The 20,951-nt window shown below is 33.1% G+C and overlaps 1 protein-coding gene across 1 annotated transcript; it reads left to right on the plus strand.

Annotated features, from left to right (window-relative positions):
• The first annotated feature begins 224 nt into the window (after nucleotides 1–224).
• On the plus strand, nucleotides 225–20,853 carry LOC108910067 (5'-3' exoribonuclease 1). Its single transcript, XM_018714563.1, has 24 exons — nucleotides 225–399; nucleotides 461–901; nucleotides 958–1,122; nucleotides 1,171–1,338; nucleotides 1,393–1,513; nucleotides 1,567–1,727; nucleotides 1,781–1,897; nucleotides 1,955–2,064; nucleotides 5,004–5,196; nucleotides 5,246–5,419; nucleotides 7,596–7,886; nucleotides 7,967–8,127; nucleotides 10,715–10,837; nucleotides 10,924–11,200; nucleotides 11,259–11,406; nucleotides 16,229–16,517; nucleotides 16,719–16,911; nucleotides 16,975–17,278; nucleotides 17,333–17,760; nucleotides 18,113–18,160; nucleotides 18,217–18,423; nucleotides 18,481–18,765; nucleotides 18,825–19,067; nucleotides 20,554–20,853. Exons 1-24 carry the CDS (start codon nucleotides 325–327, stop codon nucleotides 20,653–20,655), a joined length of 4,824 nt encoding a protein of 1,607 aa, XP_018570079.1. The 5' UTR covers nucleotides 225–324; the 3' UTR covers nucleotides 20,656–20,853.
• Nucleotides 20,854–20,951: the final 98 nt, after the last annotated feature.

Genomic DNA, 20,951 nt, shown 5'->3' on the forward strand with positions numbered 1-20,951 from the left:
TTTCATAAAATGATTTGTTAGTCACGACCACAAACGACTAGGATCTATTAATAGAATGCAATTAGAAAAAGTTTATCATGAATAAGTTTTGAAAAGGAACTTTTTTAGTGTTTTATTTTTAATTATTATACTTTTTAACTTACGACGCAAAACATGTTAGAATCATACCATTGGAGGTTCGTGAAAAATTGGCTAGTTACTAATTACTGCTGAGTGAGCTGAGTTCTGGCACTTCTGGTCTGGCTATAAAAATATATAATTTGTGTTTATCCTATTTTTAAAATAACAGATTTTTCTATATATAGTTGAAGAAATAAATTTAAAATGGGAGTCCCCAAATTTTTTCGCTATATTAGCGAAAGATACCCATGTTTAAGCGAATTGGTAAAGGAATATCAGGTAAAAAAAGAAAATTATTCTTAACCATATTTAGGCCAATTATACAACAATATCTTCCCAGATTCCAGAGTTTGATAACTTGTATTTGGATATGAATGGAATCGTCCACATGTGCTCACATCCAGACGATAACAATCCACATTTTCGTATCACAGAAGAAAGGATATTTAAAGACATCTTCCACTACATCGAAGTGCTTTTTCGTATGATACGTCCACAAAAGCTATTTTTTATGGCTGTGGATGGTGTAGCTCCTAGAGCTAAGATGAATCAACAAAGAGGACGAAGATTTAGAACTGCTAAAGATTCTGAAAAACAAGAGGCCGATGCTTTAAAGAAAGGAGAGAAATTACCAGATGTGGCACGATTTGACTCAAATTGTATCACTCCTGGAACAGTCTTCATGGCCAGACTGCACGAACAGTTAAAGTATTTTGTAGTTAATAAGATATCAAGTGATCCGACTTGGCAGAAATGTAAAGTTATATTGTCTGGGCATGAGGTGAATACTTTAACCTAAAAGATTGCACAACACTAAAATTATTTGATGTTTTGTAGACACCCGGTGAAGGGGAACATAAAATCATGGACTATATCCGATACATGAGGGCCCAACCTGGTTATGATCCAAACACAAGACATTGCCTTTATGGCTTAGACGCGGATCTTATTATGTTGGGGTTGTGCACTCATGAACCACACTTTAGTTTGTTACGTGAAGAGGTAGGTATGCTTCAATTACATTGCAGAGAGGTAAAATCAAATTTTTAGGTGAAATTTGGCAAAAAATCCACAAAAAGAGCCAATGTCCCTGAGGAGATCACATTTTATTTGCTACATTTGTCTCTAATGAGGGAGTACTTGGAACTAGAATTTGCTCCCTTAAAAAATAAACTTCAGGGGTTCCAGTATGATTTTGAGAAAATTATTGATGACTGGGTAAGTTCAGTTTGAAAAATGTACTTGTGTAGTGTTTCCTTGAATAAATTTTAGGTCCTGATGGGATTCTTGGTGGGTAATGATTTCATACCTCATTTACCCAACTTACACATAGCCAATGGTGCTTTGCCCATATTATACAAGGCTTATATAGATGTATTGCCCAGCTTAGATGGTAAAACGATTTGATTTCAAAACATTAAGATATAGTATCACATTTTTTTTTAGGTTACATAAACGAAGCTGGCTCTTTAAATTTGGCCAGGTTCGAGAAATTTATGGAGAAACTGGGCAGTATAGACATTGAGAACTTTGAAGAGATCAGAGAGGATCTCTTCTACATGGAAACGAAAACGGGCAGGAAGTGGAATGCTCATCCCAAAGTCTCGGTAAGCTTATTATCATTTTGAATATAAAAGCAGTAAAAATTCATTTTGTTTAGACAAAGAACCTTGAGCAATGGGCATCGGATGATAAGGAAATAACTTTAGAACCTCTGGAGCCCGAAAAACCAAGAGATAGTGGAATGCTTGCATTAATAAATGAAACTAACAGTTTAGTATGTTGAGAGTTGTGAGTAAACTTACTTAAAATTTATACTTACTGTTTTTTGTAGCTCTTAGATACGTGGGAGGAAGAAACCGAACACTCGGACGAAGACGATGCTTTTGAGAATTTTAAAAAGGATTACTACATGAACAAATTGGAATACGCAAATGTTACACCGTAAGTACTACATAGTTACACCATGGATTGCTAAATAAGGGCATCCGTGTAATTTCTAATCTGTTCCGTGGTATTATTTCAGTAGCTCGCCACCTGTGGCAGCAAACTACAAGACTTTTATCAAATGTATAAATTGTTTAAATCATATATTTTGTGATTATGCCATAATTGTTAAATGTTGAGATGTGCCGTTCTGTTTACATATTATTTTTAAATATACAAGTTGATCTGTCTTAAAATAATGTGGTGTTGTGTATCCTGTTATGGAAATAGCAAAATAGACTGTTATAAAGGTGCTAGTAGACACTTTGTGGACTAAGAAGCGTTACGTAATTTAAAGCTTTAAGTTGATATGTAAAAATGCATATTGTAGTTTCTATCTCTTCGATTTTTTTAAAACTGGATGTTAATCTACTTTTAATTTTATGAGAACCTTGTTTTTTTGTGTTATCCCAAAAAATTTTTAGAGCTCTGTGGTGCCAGGTCAAAATTTACATCGTGACAGCAAAAATGAAAGAGCATATTCTTTTCAAGTGGTCGTCATTTTGACCTAAATCAGCTTTTACCTGTTTTTTAGAATTCAAATTGCTTTAAAACTTTCCGAGATAAATGAGAAAAACAGAAAAAAGTTTTTTTTAAATTGATTTTCTCAAAAACCCCACTTTTTATTTTCACCAAATTTGGATATGTTTTTCAATGCCAAATAAGCTATCTTTTAGCCAAACGGCAATATGCCAACTTGCTGCATTCAAGAGATACAATTTCCAAAATGCATATTTATTTGAAGTGGTCGTCATTTTGAACCAAATCATCCTGTGGAAGGTTTTTTTTTTTTTTTCAAAATGTACGGAATTTTATCAGCTTTTACCTGTTTTTTTTTCAGAATTCAGATTGCTTTAAAACTTTGTGAGATAAATGAGAAAAACGGAGAAAAGAAATTTTTTTCAAAATTGATTTTCTCAAAAACCCCACCTTTTATTTTCACCAAATTTGGATATGTTTTTCAGTGCCAAATAAACTATCTTTTAGCCAAACGGCAATATGCCAACTTGCTGCATTCAAGAGATACGATTTCCGAATTGCATATTTATTTCAAGTGGTCGTCATTTTGAACCAAGTCATCCTGTGGAACGTTCTTTTTTTTCAAAATGTACGGAATTTTATCAGCTTATACCTGTTTTTTTTCAGAATTCAGATTGCTTTAAAACTTTGTGAGATAAATGAGAAAAACGAAAAAAATAAATTTTTTTCAAAATTGATTTTCTCAAAAACCCCACCTTTTATTTTCACCAAATTTGGAAATGTTTTTCAGTACCACCTAAGCTATCTTTTAGCCAAGTGGCAATATGCCAATTTGCTCCATTCAGGAGATACGATTTCCAAAATGCATATTTTGGGATTTTATGAGATAGTCATCATTTATTATAATTCCGTTCCTAAATTTCACTGGTTTTCTAACTATACAGGCTATTACAAATTCGCTTCTCACTACAGGGATCTCTCAAAAACGGTAAGAGATACAAACTAGCTTAAATGGGGGCAAAGTTGCGTAATCAGGAGACCAACATTATGCCTCTAAAAAGTCAAAGCTAACATGTTTAGTTTTCGAAATATTTAAAAAAAAACTAAATTTTAGAAATCCGTCTGTTTCATTTCAGCCTTGTTTGAGGCGATATTGAAACAAGAAGAATACTTTCTCATGGCCACTTTTTGCCCTCTATCGAATGGTATAATCAATTTTTATATTTAACATTTTGTCTCTCCAGGACTATCGTCAACTCCATTTCTTTAAATACGACCTTAGAAATTTTATTACATTTTTTGCAAGCCTTCACAATCCTCAATACTGTACTGCCTCAGCCCGAACCAGATTCAGATGTTTTGTCTCGAAAAATTTATCTTCATTGTATTCATTCCAAATTTATCTAAATTTTTTATTTAGATTTGTTTATTGAATTATTGTACACTGTAAGTGTTGTTAGACCCTGTTAATTCCATCTAGTTATTTAAACTATTACCACCACGCATTAAAATAAAAAATTATTAATTTTATTCCCGTGTCCATAGTTATTTCTAGGCTTCTCAAGTGCTCAAAATTCATACAAATTTATATTATATTTCTATTTTTTTCAGGATACATACAAATACATTTGACATGCTCTTTCACAGTTGCAGTTACAGATATAATAAATTCCGATAATATTACGCTGATCTTCATTTTCAACATTTGCCAAAACAAAAATGTTGAACATTTACTGAAATTTTTTAAAGAATAATATTCAGTTGGCGTTTTGGTTGTTCATATGCATTTTAAATAATTAATTTGTCATAATAAAATTAAAATTGTAACAATATTTTAAGTTTGACGCAACAACATATTGAGTTATGTATGACCAAGTTAATAATAATAAATGTTCTATTGTAGCGCGTGGTGGTAATAGTTTAAATAACTAGATGGATTTCACAGGGTCTAACGACACTTACAGTGTACGATAATTCAATAAACAAAGAAATCTAAATAAAAAATTTAGATAAATTTGGAACGAATACACTGGAGATGAATATTTTGAGACAAACCGCCTGAATCTGGTTCGGGCTGAGGCAGTACAGTATTGGGGATCATGAAGAATTGCAAAAAATGTAATATGTAAAAATGTTCTAGGGTCGTATTTAAAAAAATGAAGTTGATGATGGTCCTGGAGAGACGAAACGTTACATATAAAAATTAATTATGCCATTCGATAGAGGGTAAAAAGCAGCCACGAGAAAGTGTTCTTCTTTTTTCAATATCACCTCAAACAAGGCTAAAATGAAACAAAAACGGATTTCCAAAATTTCGGTTTTTCTCAAATATTTCGAAAACTAATTATGTTAGTCTTAATTTTTTGTAACAGCCTGTATAGATATAAAAACAAAGGTCCTTGTTAATTATTTTCCAGGGAAGTATTGCGAGACCAAGCCGAAGGCTACGTACGAGCCATCCAGTGGAATCTCAACTATTACTATAACGGTTGCTGTTCGTGGTCCTGGTATTACCCTCACCATTATGCTCCATACATATCGGACATCAAGGGTTTTTCAAATTTGAAAATTGAATTTGATCTGGGCACACCTTTTTTGCCTTACGAACAAGTGAGTTGGAATTTTTGCATTGCACCCTGTTTTATATTCACTATTTCAGCTGCTGGCAGTGCTCCCGTCGGCTAGCAGAAATTTATTACCCGAGTGCTACCATCGTCTGATGCTGGACGAGGATTCGCTGATAAAGAAGTACTACCCGGAAGATTTCCAGACCGATCTTAACGGTAAGAAGCAGGAATGGGAGGCGGTGGTCCTAGTTCCTTTCATCGATGAGGTAAGAAGTGAAATTGAATCAGAAAGATGTTATTTTTATATGAAACATTTATTTTTACGAATTTATTATTAAAGTATACAGGGCATTAGAAGTTTGACTGTCTTAATTTTTAACAGACGATAGAATACATTAAAATAAACAAAAAAACCTTGACATGGGTCCTACACTCGACCATTTCTGAGAAAAAATTATCAAAATCCAACTTAATGACAGAAGTGCATAGAATACCATAAAATACAATGTTTATCACTTTTTTTAACTTCTTTATGCTTAATTCTAAAAAATAATTAGCGTAATAAATTTAAAATTCAATAAAATTCATATGGAGCAATGTAACAACGGCACGGCGGATTGTCCGGCAATACGCAATTCAGTTGGTATCTGGAATTGGACCGAGTTGGAGTGTTTTTTGCGTACCATTATTTCCTTTTCTTGAGGTGTTTTCCAGCGAGTGCGCAAAAATTGGATTCGAAGGTGTTGTGCGTGCATCGAAAATGGTGGCGGACATTTTGAGCATATATTGTAATTCGGGGGCCATATTTCTACAGGGTGTTTTATGTCGAAAAAGATTTCTTTTTCTTTATATAAACGTGGGTCCAAAAATTCTTCCTAAGGAAGTTATAGCCACTTAAAGGGGCCACTCTGATGAAGATTTTTTTCTAAATAACTCCGAAAAAAAGTTAAGATAAATTTATGGAATTTGGTAACTAGCTTAACTCTTACCTGCTCAGTCCGCTACTAAAACGAAATTTACAGATTTTCATCACATACCTTCCAACACTGGGGGGAGGAGGGTAAAATTTACCATAACTTTTGTAATGAACCTTTTTTTATTTATGCTCATGCTGTACAGGGTGATTCACTATATTTTGACCCCTCGTTTAACTTTTTTGTTTTAAGAGTTATTAAAAAATGTGAAATATAAAAGTTGCACGATTTTTTGTGAATTTTTCGAAAATGATAGAAAAACAAATGAAGTCCAAACAAAACGGCCGCGGATGTTAACTTTGTTAAGTTAAATGGAAAACCCTGTATATTTTTACATATTTGGATATAACGTTCCCTGTCCAGCATAGCCATATAGGGTTTGTTGGGTCCATTTCTAACAATAAGTGAGATAATATTAAAAAACGAAAAGAAGGTTTTTTATTAAGAAAATAAGACATATTGTAATTGTTGGACCTCTTGCAGGCATTTCAGCATTTTTTCCAATTACGTAAGGATTTACAGATTTAGTTGTAATATATTTTGACAGATAAGACATTGATATAGACAAAAATGCGTATGGGTATTTTAACTAAATCTCACTAATTAGGCCGACTGAAATTGCTGAAGTAATGGCAGTCAAATTTCTTACACCCCGTATATAAAAATTACAACTGAAGACTAAAATAATTGTAACAAAATGAATCGGAGACGACATATCCAACAATTCTCGTTTCACTGAGTTAACGTTGGCAGTTTATTTCTTACTCGTTTACCATCCTTCGTTATGTCATAACAGGTGTAAAGTCAGTTGGTGTATATCAGAATGATCAAACATGTGCTGTTGCGAAACTATTGGTCACATATGCATACAGAACTGGACTTCGCATCATAGCCAGTTTTCATTTCCTTTATTATTTATTTCGGATGAATTTAAGATGTTTAGCACTGGTTCGGTTGCTGAATTAACTGAATAAGAAAAAATAATAGAAGCAGAACATATTTTCTTTAGAATTTTATAACTTTTAAAAGCAATGTCATTCATAAAAAAAACTTGTTGGTCACCTGAAGAATAATGCAAGCAGACATGTCGAATAATCGAATATGTGTAATGTGTATTCTCATTTTCTATTTAATTCCTCGGAACAATTCATACGGACAATTTGGATGATATCCAAATCAATCCTTGTTTAAATGCGTTCAATTGAACTTAATCTAACCAGACCGCCACTTTACTCGTACGCAGGCATCTTATAATTCTTTTTGCGTTGATTAAATGAGTTTTAAATTATTATTTGCAATATTTTAATAAATCATTTGAACAATACAAAATTATGTAACGTTGCAAAATATAAATACGTTTACAGTAAGATCTTTCGATTACTAGTAGCTTATCATTAGGAAAATTTGCACCTTAATGATGTTAAAATGCCGGGTAACAAACAATCATTATTTATTATATTATTTTTAGAATGTTTTGTTGGAAGCCATGAGAGAGTGCAACGACAAGCTAACGCCGGAAGAGAAAAAGAGAAACATGCACGGCCCAATGCTGATATACAAGTACACACCGGAGAACAGAGGCCGCTATCCCGCTCCCGAATTCTTCCCCGTTCTGACGGAAAACCACGCGGAAATTTCCAGCTTAAATTATGACGAAGTTTTGATACCTAAGGAGAAATTAGTGAAGGGGGCCTATCCCGGAGTGAGGATGAACGTTTATTATCCAGGTTTCCCTACGATGAAGCACTTGAAATATAGGGTGGGTCGACTAGACGTCCTGAAATTTGTCTTATTGAGCGGTTTTTACTTTGATGTGTATAAATACCTTAATTTTTTTAGGCCGAGCTGAAGAAGGCAAAGATAAGGGTGTTTGAAACTCCGAGTAGGAATGAAAATATGGTCATTAGCATCATTAACGACAAATTTCCCGATGATAAGATACCCGTGGATCTACTGGGCACTTGCGTTTGGGTGGGGTGGCCCCACCTAGTTGAAGCCAAGTAAGTGATATTTATTTATTTTTTTTTTTTTGACTGAAATTAAACATTGTATCTCTTCTCAGGGTTAACGAAAATCATGATTTTTAAAAAAAAATTTAAATTTTCGGTTTTTATATCAACTGTATGAAGCTAACGGAGTAACAATGAGTGAACTGTAACAGAAAATAACGTTCTTTTGTATTACTTTGGGACATGTATATTTTTTGTATAGTGTTTTTTTAAAGCACTGTGTTTAGTTTTGAATCTCAATGACATCCGAGTTTAGGTGAGCTACGTATTATCAATACATCTGATGTTATATGACAACAGGGTGTTAGGCATGCAAAAAACAAACGGCTAATGTTAATTCGTAAATCGAGGTTGGCCAAATATGTCTCCGCTCCAATTTATTATGTTTATTTTAGTTTTTTCTACGTAATTTGTGAAAATGTACTTACGATATGTTTTATTTTCTTTGAGTATGAATAATCCTGTGCTTCACGGATTAATTGGAATTTATTTTTTTTAAATGCCCCAAAAAAAATTAAGTATTTAGAAAATTCCACAAATAAATTCTTTCAATTCCATAAGGGCTATTATATCCGTTGTTTTTACAAAATGAGGAATACATGTTATTTTCAAAATGTATGTCTATAATTTAAACTATATTATTTCATTTCTGGTCTAATGGGCTATTGATTATATCCAAAAAAACAGGGTTAAAGGGAACTAGGACGTTCAAGCAATTTTTTTTCATGAATCGTTTAAAGGGTCATTTTAGATGAAAAAACCGCGGAGTGCTATTAAATTAGAGGGTGGAAATTGGAGATAGGGGTGAAAATGCACCTCTTTCAGTTTTTTAATTGTAGTTCGAAAACGAAGCAAAATTTCGCTATAATTCATAGGAAAAATTATTTAGAGAATTGAATTTCCCATCAAAACGGCTTATTTAAAAAAATTTAAAGGAAAATTTTATGCAAAAAATCGTTAATAAACAATTTGAAAAAAAGCAAAAACTTAAATTTTGTATTTTTTTTACGTTTTTGCCTCTAGTTTTTGAAAATTGCCTGATATATGGCTACTCAAACTTACAATTAGCCAATTTTTCGATCTTCGTCGCATTTACCCTTACACGTTTTAATTCTCATATTTTGCAAAAAAACGAAGGAAATAAGACGTTCAAGGATTTTCATCACATGACTTGTTCGAAGGGTCATTAAAAATGAAAAAATGAAGTTGAAGATAGGGGTGAAAATGCACTTTTACAGTTTTTTAAATATAGCACGAAAACGAAGCAAAATTTCGGTATTCATAGGAAAAATTTTGTACAGATTTGAATTTCGCATCGACTTGGCTTATTTAAAAAATTTAAAAGAAAAAATTTTATACAAAAAATCGTTAATTAACAATTTTAAAAAACGGCAAAAAATAAGATTTTTTTTTTTACTTTTTTGACTAATTTTTTTTTTTTAGTAGAAGTAGGCAAAGAAAATTGCTGTACAAAAAAACTAGATGAGATTCCCGTCAAAATGAGGTGTTTTTAAAAGTTTTTGGACTAATATTGACAGTTATAACCGGTCAAACTTCAATATTTTTTAGATTTTTGTCGTTTTTAACATAATAATGATTATAATTCTTATTATTTTTACAACAAATTGGTTCGTTACTTAATAAAAAATTATTTCAAAAGTTCTATTTGCTAATAATAAATAAAAATTTTCAGGACTTCAGTCAAAAAAGTAAGTAAAACAAAAAAATCTTATTTTTTGCTTCTTTTTCAAATTGTTTATTAACAATTTTTTCATAAATTTTTTCTTTTAAATTTTTTAAATATGCCATTTCAATGAAAAATTCACTTCTCTGCAAAATATTTCCTATGAATTATACCGAAATTTTGCTTCGTTTTCGTGCTATATTTAAAAAACTGCAAAAGTGCATTTTCACCCCTATCTGCAATTTCAACCCTCTAATTTAATCAACCCACGGTTTTTTGATTTTTAATGACCCTTCTAACAAGTCATGTGATGAAAATCCTTGGACGTCTTATTTCCTTCCTATTTTCAAAAAATGAGAATTAAAACGTATAAGAGTAAACGCGACGAAAATCGAAAAATTGGCTAATTGTAAGTTTGAGCGGTCATATATCAGTCAATTCCCATCCAAAAATACTTTACAGCCTCTTATTTTAAAGGAAATTTTATCTACTTTTTTTTTCTACGAAGCAATGCCTATACCTATCTTTACTCAAAAAAAAGAGGCAAAAAAGTAAAAAAATAAAAAAATTGAAGTTTGCATATTTGCATCAAATTTTCCTTTAAAATTTTTTAAATAAATTAATTCAATTTTCTAAAGAATTTTTCCTATGAACTATAGTGAAATTTTGCTTCGTTTTCGAGCTACAATTAAAAAACTGAAAGGGGTGCATTTTCACCGCTATCTCCAATTTCCACCCTCTAATGTAATAACACTCCACGGTTTTTTTCATCTAATATCAATAGCCTATAAGTTTTTCTCTAAAAACCTTGATTTTTGTAATTTAAAAAAGTTGATTTAAGATTTTAAGAATTAAAATTTATGACTATGCTCCATATCTTTATTTGTTTTCAAGGGTTTCCTGTATATCTAACAAGAAGTGGAAATATATAAGCATGGGCGAATCGAACGCTTACAACGTTGAAGCAAGGACGGGAATGCACGATTTCGACGACGAAGTTCAAGGCATAAGAGAATAGTGAGTTTGTATTTCTAAACCGTACACTTTTCTTTTCATACCTATGTGACACTTCCTCGAGTTTAATTCAAAAACGACTATTTCAGTTATCATAACCGCATGGGCATAGAGGTGGGCGAGACGAACGTGTTGGTCCACGTACAAGTAATGACCGGTCGGAGATACGCGTTTTCTCAAAACGGCAGGATAAATTTGGAGAAAGTCTTCACGCCAAACATCGCCTATTATCCCTTGCAATCGATCGTGTCCGATATCTCCACTTACGATTCTTACCACTCGACTTTCAGAAGTATACACGACGTTTTCCCGTTGGGTTCCACTTGCTTCATACTTACAAATCTGTATTACGGTTCCCAGGGCATAGTGAGTACAATCGTTTTAATGTTTCGTTGTACGCTGTAACGTAACGTTTTAACCTTAGGTACAAGACAGCAAAGAAGCTTTGAAGAACGGCAGAGTAAAAATTGGTATTACGGTGACTAAGGAGCCCGATCTGTCGAGCATAAAAGAAATGCACGCGAGGATGGTGAGGAGCTACAAGGCGTTGTACCACGTGGCAAGTCAATTAAGTGAGTCTGAACATTTTTGCCACTTTTATTTTACAATTGAAAGGAGATGATTTTATTATTAGGCTCTATTGATTATATCCAAAAAAAAAAAAATAGGGTTAAATAGGGTGCAATTTTATTGCATGAATTGTTCAAAGGGTCATTTTAAATGAAAAAACCGCGGAGTGCTATTAAATTAGAGGGTGGAAATTGGAGATAAGGGTAAAAATGCAGTTTTTTAATTATAGCTCGAAAACGAAGCAAAATTTTGATATAGTTCATAGGAAAAATTATTTAGAGAATTGATTTTCCCATCGAAATAGCTTATTTAAAAAATTTATAAGGAAAATTTTTATGCAAAAAAATCGTTGATAAATGATATGAAAAAAACAAACAATTAGATTTTCTGTTTTTTTTACTTTTTTGCCTCTAGTTTTTTTTTGAGTAAAGATAGCATTGCTTCATAAAAAAAAAAGTAGATAAAATTTCCTTCAAAATAAAAGGTTGTAAAGTATTTTTTGATGAAAATTGTCTGATATATGGCCTCTCAAACTTAGCCAATTTTTCGATTTTCGTCGCGTTCACCCTTATACGATTTAATTCTCATTTTTTGGAAAAAAGGAAGGAATTACGACGGTCAAGGATTTTCATCACATAACTTGTTCAAGGGGTCATTAAAAATGAAAAAACCGTGGGGTACTATTAAATTAGAGGGTTGAAATTGAACATAGGGGTGAAAATGCACTTTTGCAAATTTTTAAATGTAGCACGAAAACGAAGCAAAATTTCAGTATAGTTCGTAGGAAAAATTTTGTATAGAATTGAATTTCTTATCGAAATGGCTTATTTAAAAAATGCAAAAGGAAAATTTTATACAAAAAATCTTTAATAAACAATTTTAAAGAAAGCAAAAAAATAAGATTTTTTGATTTTTTTTACTTTTTTAATAAAATAATTTAGTAAANTAAACCAAGTGGCGCTCCAAATAATTATCCTAATTCACCCCGCCCGTCTTCACTGTAGCTGGCAGGCCGCTGCTTTTACACAAGTAATACTTAGGTGAGTAGATTTGTAGGAACGTCACAACATCTAGTGGATTTAATTGTCAGGTAAAACTTCAAAATCGATTATCTCGGTAATTTATGAACGCCGTGTCGAACTACTTCGAAAAATTCTTATTCAAGGTCCAAACTACACGTACCATAAATATCAAAAATTACAAAAATCTGACTACCTTACCTTCTCCTTATTAGCCAATTTTTCGATTTTCATCGCGTTTATTCTCATATATTTTGCAAAAAAGGAAGGAAATAAGACGTTCAAGGATTTTCATCACATGACTTGTTCAAAGGGTCATTAAAAATGAAAAAACCGAGGGGTACTATTAAATTAGAGGTTTGAAATTGAACATAGGGGTGAAAATGCACTTTTGCAGATTTTTAAATATAGCACGAAAACAAAGCAAAATTTCCGTATAGTTCATAGGAAAAATTTTGTATAGAATTGAATTTCATCGAAATGGCTTATTTAAAAAATGCAAAAGGAAAATTTTATACAAAAAATCGTTAATAAACAATTTTAAAGAAAGCAAAAAATAAGATTTTTTGATTTCTTTTACTTTTTTAATAAAATAATTTAGTAAAAACTTGAGAATTTAAGTACAATAAAATTTATTAACAATGTATATACAGTGTGTCCACGGATGGAGTTGACAAGAGGAGAAACTCTTTTGTTTTTGTCTTTATCGAAAAATGTCACTCTTTATAAAAAGTTCTGCCCCTCGAAAAAATGAGACTGTCATACAAACATCTTAGATCAGATACACAGGGTGCTCATAAATAAAAAAATAAAAACACGAAAATACTCAATAGAGAAGTACCATTATTTATTATTTTCCACAACATTTTTATGAAACAAATTTGATTAAAACCTCAAATAATGTCCTAATACAAATTTTAAAATCAAAATTTCAATTTTTGAGGTGGGAATTAGCTATACATATAGAGTAAAAGTCAGAATATTATAACCGAAATTTAATTACCAATGTCACGGAAAAAGAATTACTGTTCCAAATAAACTGGTTACTGGTCACGTGGCTTGAAATCATTTATGAAGGCCCCATAGAGAAGAAAAACCAATATTACTCAATGAATTTAATAATATATTATTAATGCTATTTATACAATAGGTTACAATAATGAACTAAAATGCAAATATTCGATAAAATTTAGAAAAAAATATAGATAGTTGAAAGTTCAAATGATAAAGTTTTGTATCTCCATAAGAATGACAGATTTATGAAAAATCATGGTTGAGAGGTTGTTAAAGAATTGCTTATTAGTTTTTTTTTACTGCTAATGTTAATTTTGAAAAAAATAGTCCCTTTGAAATGTCGTGATGGGGACGCCTACAGAATTTATATATAAACATAGCTCTTACTCTTCTATATTTAAATCTCTGGTGCGGCAGCCTGCTGTACATTTGATATCGAAGCTGCTGCGGGCCGCAAAGCGAAAGCACTGATAGCGGTTGTGACGGTTTAAATTTTGTGTTCGAAAATGCTGAAATTTATTCAAATCTCGTTTAAAAGTAACACAAAAGTTAAACGAATACATGAATTACTTACCAATAGAAGATATGCTATGATATGATATATACAAAAATCGTTCAAAGTTGTTTCCATGTGTTAATAATAAATATGGTTCCAAATGACGGTCAAATTTCTGTCTCCAAAAACACCACACTAGAAAACTAAGATCTCTATACAACGTGAGGATTTGCATCACATCAATAAACATTTTATACGCCGGTTAAATAATACCGCAACACACAACGCACGTGCACAAGATGCACAAGGTCAGCTTACATTTGTGGTTAATTTTCTCGAAAACAGAAGCATTTAGACCATTAATTGTTTAATAAAAGTAGCTTATTTTCATGCCCTCTATCGCCTTTTCAAGGAACGCACTTAAGTTTCAGAAACACCCTGTATATTTAAATGGATACACATTTTCCATCCGTGAATTTAAAAACTCTGCCTATCTCATTCATAAAAGTCTGTAGTGATTCATTGATGCATTGACACTATCCTATAGTACAGCGGTTCTTCAAACTTTTACGACTTACGGAACCCCGCCAACATTTCGATTTTTTTGAGGAACACCTAAAAATAATTTTCGAACACATTTTTTACTGATTTATTTAATATATTTATAAATATGTACTACGGTTAACAAAATAAATATTCCACTAAGTAAAAATCAAAGACCGGGATGTACTTGAATATTTTTACATAATACATTAAAATCAGGTGCTATTGTCGTAAGTTGCAATTTCATTTCAAATTCTGCGTTAAGTGCATTTTGTTTTTGTCGCAATGTACGTGGAAAATGATTTTTCGCAGAGGTATGTAGTTACAAAAGGCATTAATACATTTACTGCCTGGTCAGTAATTTCAGGGTATTCCTTATGAATCTCTAGCCAAAACTCAAGGGAAAGGTAATCAACGCGAAGAGTGCTGCGCCAGCTTATAAGTTATAAGCCGACTTACTTGCAGTTGCATAAATAGGTAAATCTCTTATAGGAACTTATACTCGTGGTCTTATAAAAATAAAAAGTTTTAAGAGTATACATTTTTTTGAATTTTGTAATTATCGATAATAAAATTTTAAATTTTTGACTGAGTCGCAGAACCCCCAGAGAGGTTGTGCGGAACACAGTTTGAATACCGCTGCTATAGTGATACATAGGCTATGTTCCGTAATCTGCTAATTTTACTATCAGCGCTATTGCAGAAACTGCAATATCATGCCGTTCCGTAAATCAAATTTCCAATTTTTGCGTCAAATATCGGAACAACGTTTAGCACGTTAACTAGCAACTGTGGTCTTCTGTCAAGAGTTTGCTAAATAATTTGAATTGTGAGGTTATATAGTAATTACATTTATTTTGTCGACTATTTTTAACCTTTTTTTTATAATGGGAACTGCAACTGCGATAGCGCTATTTTGTAAATCGTTTATAGATATAGATTCTACAGATGATAGTGAAGATAATGAAGACATTTTTTATGTGATAGAATAAACTAATTGTAAATATTCAAGAACAAGAATTCAAAATTACATGGAAAATGTAGTACATCTTTATTATGTCGTCGATTATGCGTAATATAGCCATTTTGATTGAACCTTCGTCTAATGTGTAGTTTGGTTTTGTTTACAAACAGACTTCAGACATCATACTGTCATCCCCCCACCAATCTACTGCAATCACACTACCTCTTGAGGTTTAGCAGATTTAGCAGTCAATGTTATGTAGAAATAGTAGTATTTTGACGTTTATTCCGCTGATGCAGGCTGCTGTAAAGCTTGCAAAATTTATTTTCGGAATGTAAAATCGTGCTGACAGTACTTTCAGCTAATTTCGGAACATAGCCATAGAACTAAACTCTACAGTTCATGATTCATTGAACTGTTATTGAAACTTATTAAATAATGTTTGTTTTAAAAAATGATTATTTTTTTTTCTTCATTGTAAAACTATTTTTCATGTTTATCTATCTAGCTCTCATGATATAATTTTTTTTTGTCTTAAAAATTTTTTTTAATAATTCCGCTTTTTAAATAAATAATTATTTCCCTATGCTTCACCGTCTTTAGTTCTTACGCCAATAAAAAGAATAATCATCTCGAATCATTGCAAATAATTTCAAAATTACAAAATACGAGTCATTCATTTTCATCAAATTTTGAACATTTATAGATAAGTGATTCACTCGTTTCGCAACCCTAAGAACAAATAACGAGTAACTTCATTTAACTTATGTCAACCAAAAAATTTTCAGGTATTTCCAATTTCTTATTTTCGAGAATAACGGGCTCGGTATTCATCACCGCTCGAAACGGAGAAGGCGGCCTGAAGTCTGTTAACGTCGGATTGGATCTGAAGTTCAACAAGAAGAATAAAGAGACGCCCGGCTATACGAAAAAAATAGAGAACACGTGGCTGTACACCGATCGGGCCGCAGATCTAGTCAGGCAGTATATTGAGAAATATCCGGAAGTGATCGATTACCTCAGCCACGACGAGAGGTTCGACGACATTAGCGTGGAGAGCATATTTAAGGACGAGTGGTAAGTTCGGTGTCACAAAAATGTGCATGGTACAGTCGAGAATATCTCCATATCAGAATATCGAATATCTTAAATGATATGAATACTTGAACGCAGTGATGACTCGTTAAAAGTCGGTTACTTTTGGTCTCGGGGTCGGTCAACCTTATTTCAGTTTTGCCTTCCACAAATTTCATGTAAATTTTTTTCATCACAAACTAGGGAGGAGAAATTGAAAGAGCTGCAGAATTGGTTAAAATCACTTCCGACGTATTCGATAGAGAGACAGGCTTGTGGCGGATCTTCTCTAGAACTTGAAGAAGTGAACGAAATTGAAAAAATTGTGGATGAATCTCAGAAAGCTGTCACCGGAAGAACGACGAACATTCAGATCAAACCAAATTTCTTGTACAGGGTAAATACTTATAAAATCCTTAAATTTGTGTCCGATTAACTTGAGTTTTCGTAAAATTTTTAGTCCGAAGTACAAAACGGAACATTACCGCCTGATCCGAAGGCCATCACGAAGGTCCTGGACAGAATAGTAAATGTGAGGAGCGGTTTTTCCGTTCCCTTAGGGCTCAAAGGCACCGTTATAGCCATACAGAATTCCTCATCGGGTTCCGACAGAGACACGATGTACGACGTTGTATTCGACAAGCCTTTCCCTGACGGTTTAAGTTTAAATTGCTCCGAAGGCAGAGGGTACCGTCTGCCGAACACCGCTTTCATCAACATATCATTCGGCCAACGGGTCATGGTGGAGAAGACCGGCAGACCAGGCACGACTGAATTTTTTGAACAAACTTTCTTGATCTAATTTTTTTTATCCACAGAGGAGATCATCGCCAAGGCAGAATCCTCTCAGTGGAACGCCAACAACACATTTAACCGACAGTACAGCGACCCGCAGCAACAACGTTGGTTCCCCGCGCAGAGTCAACCTTCCCAGCCGTTCGTTCCCGTCCAACCTCCGTTCCAAAACGAGAACACTGCATTCGCACAGTTCAACAGTGCCTCGGCGTTCAACAGATCTTACTCGAGCCCCCATTACCAAACGAGAGCCTTCCAAGACTATTATAAGGGCGACAATAACAAGCCGGCGAAACAGTCGGGTAGTTACGGCCAGGCGCAGGAAAGTTACAGCCCCCAAAAGCAGAGGTACCAAAATGGCAGCAACATCCTGAGGAGCAACGACTTCATGCCCAGCTTCAATAATCCGGGTCGTAAACAGGAAATATCGCAGGGGGAACAATGCCAGCAGGTAAGGATTTACTTTAGGCTTTTACCGCGGTACGGGGTGTTTTGTAACGAATGAGGTATGAGGGAATATACAGGGGATCCTTGGACCAAATTCAGACTGTGGGAGTTTATCGTGATGCAGAATTCAAATTTGATTAGTATTTTGCTACATTTTATATGTGGTTCTACGTTTGACATGCAGTGCACACCTCAACTTTTTCGGTCCTCACAGTATCTGATTTCTGATATTGAACTCTTTTACAAATAAAACGTATTGTTAGTTGACATCACTAGGAGCATCCGTTTTCGAGAAAAAAGTAACCATAAATTTTTTTTTCATCTTTCACCCTGTATATTACATTTTTTATTTGTAGAAACAATTCCAATCTGAAGCAAGCCCGGTTAAAGAAACGCAAAGTAACGTAAGTTTTTGTTATTTTCAAACTTTCTATTACTAAAGGCTTTTTTCGTTTTCTAGCGACAAACCGTCAATGTGGACATATTGAGAACTATCCTGAAAATCGGGAAAAAGAGAGAGGAAAAGGACAAAGACGATCAGATGAGACTTCCCCCAAAACCCGACGAAAGAAATAAAAGCGACCCTCAGCAAAACCGTGCCTCTACTAGTCAAGACACCACAAAAGAAAACAAAAACGCTCAAAGCACCCTGTTCGATATGTTCGCAGTAAGTTATTTTCGCAGTTTCTCGGGATCACAAAGTTTAAAATATGTTTTTTTCCAGGAAGCGGCAAAGGCGCCGGCGAGCGTTCGTTTGCTGACGTATTACCAATCAAACGGTCTCGGCTTGCCCCGATATCAGTATTTCAAAGAGGGTGACATGATCCGATCTAAGATCACTTTGTCAAACGGCGAGTACGTCCTTGGAGCGCCGGCGGTGACAAACGAAGAGGCGAGTGAGAACGTTGCAGCTGACGTTTTGAACATATTCTTGAAGGGAGGTAAAACTACAACTGCTGTACTGACTGAAACTACCCCCCAAACTTCTACTGATAAACGTAACGAACAGGTAAGACTTACATGATTTATCAGACTTGCATACATCACACGGCCGTTTTATATTTTTAGTATGTTGAAAACTCGTCTAGAACTGCGGGAAGCAGCGAGAAAACTGAAAGTACAAATTGGAGGAACACCAAGAGTACAGTATTAAATAATTCGTTTGTCCCGTTACAGGCCGTAAAGGCTATAAACAGAAGTAGTAATGCTTCTAACAAGGGGGCTATGAACGAAGGGGCCCCGAGAGGAAATACTACAGAAAGGCACGAGAGCCGGGAAGTCTCTAACAGGAATAACAGATATAACACGAAGGTAAAGTAAAAATGTATTAAATTATTCTTTCGAAACTGTTTGCCTACTGTTCATTGGAACTACTTGGGAAATATCTTGTTTCGTATAAGTTACTTCTTAGGGAAGACTGCATTAACCCTAAAATTTTAGGCTATATTTAAATTGTAAATGATTCTTAGATAGGCAGATCTTTTAAATACCGCTTTTTTAAACTTTCTAATACATTTTTCCAGACTCCGGATGGAAATTAATTTGCAGTTTAAGCATGATTCAAACGGTTCTTAATCAAATCACTATCAGGAATTTTAAAAGTAAACCTACTGTACATTGGACCTACTTGTAAAATATGTTGCATAACAACAACCACTTGCGTTAAGATGAATCCATCATGTTATTGAAGTTAGCTTGTTATTTGTATGATGCATCTACATTTATGGCTGTCAAATAATGTTGACAGGATTCTCAAATCCGAGTTTCTAAATCCCTAATATAAATATTTGTTAATCTCTTCTTTTCTATCAGAATTTTTGGAAATATAATATTAAACCTACTTAGAAGTTTAAATCACATATTGTTGATAGACCCATTCATGTTATTGAAGTTTGCTTATAGGTTATTTGTATGGTTGTCAAAAAACCTTAACGGTAGTCTCAAATAAGGGTTCAAAATCACTGATATAAAATACTTCTTTACCTTTATTATTTTTCCAGCTATCAGAGCTTTTAAAATGTAAACCTACTATTGATTAGACCTGCTTGCAAAATATTTTGACTTGTATTGAATATGTGCAGTAAATAAGGGTTCAAAATCAGTGATATAAAATACTACTTGTTTACCTTTATTATTTTTCCAGCTATCAGAGCTTTTAAAATGTAAACCTACTGTTCATTAGACCTACTTGCAAAATATTTTGTCTTGTATTGAATATGATTGTGCAGTAAATAAGGGTTCAAAATCACTGATATAAAATACTTGTTTACTTTTATTATTTTCCAGCTATCTGAGTTTTTAAAATGTAAACCTACTGTTCATTAGACCTACTTGCAAAATATTTTGTCTTGTATTGAATATGTACAGTAAATAAGGGTTTAAAATCACTCCGATATAAAATTTACCTTTATTTTTCCAGCTATCGGAGTTTTTAAAATGTAAACCTGTTCATTAGACCTACTTGAAGAATATTTTGTCTTGTATTCAATATGTGCAATAAATAAGGGTTCAAAATCATTCTGATATAAAATACTTGTTTACCTTTATTTTTCCAGCTATCAGAGCTTTTAAAATGTAAACCTACTGTTCATTAGACCTACTTGCAAAATATTTTCTCTTGTATTGAATATGTGTAGTAAATAAGGGTTCAAAATCACTGATATAAATTACTTGTTTACCTTTATTATTTTTCCAGCTATCAGAGTTTAAAATATAAACCTACTGTTCGTTACACCTACTTGCAAAATATTTTGCCTTGTATTGAATATGTGCAGTATATAATTTTCTTTTGTTTCAGGGGCATAATAATTCACAGAACCGAAACAAATCTCAGAGAAGAACTAGGATTGCTGCAAATTTCGACGTTTTAAAAAATACATCAGGGGCTCCCAAGCCCTAATCATGTAAGGTTTATGTTATTGACAGACAGATGGTTTTTAAATATCAATACTGTTGATTTTTTATATCTGTCCGATTATTTTTTTTTGTTTATTCAATGTTAGAATTATGTTTAGACGAAAAAATGCCATTTTTGGCGGAAGTTTTGTAAGTAAACTGTGATTACCGCTGTAACAGAAAATAAAGTATTTTTTATGAATTATGAAAACTTATTTTTTTTAAATAGTAGGTCAAACGCATCGGATCAATGAAACTAGTTGTAACAGAAATAAAAGATATATTGCGGTGAACATTCTG

The sequence above is a fragment of the Anoplophora glabripennis genome, unplaced genomic scaffold (genome assembly GCF_000390285.2).
Source record: "Anoplophora glabripennis isolate ALB-LARVAE unplaced genomic scaffold, Agla_2.0 scaffold619, whole genome shotgun sequence".
Taxonomy (NCBI): Eukaryota; Metazoa; Arthropoda; class Insecta; order Coleoptera; family Cerambycidae; genus Anoplophora; species Anoplophora glabripennis.

Coding starts and splice junctions, on each gene's coding strand:
- LOC108910067 (XM_018714563.1), top strand. CDS start 325: ATGGGAGTCCCCAAATTTTTTCGCTATATTAGCGAAAGATACCCATGT. Junction 1,339..1,392: donor AGAAAATTATTGATGACTGG/GTAAGTTCAGTT, acceptor AATAAATTTTAG/GTCCTGATGGGATTCTTGGT. Junction 18,766..18,824: donor CTGATAAACGTAACGAACAG/GTAAGACTTACA, acceptor TTATATTTTTAG/TATGTTGAAAACTCGTCTAG.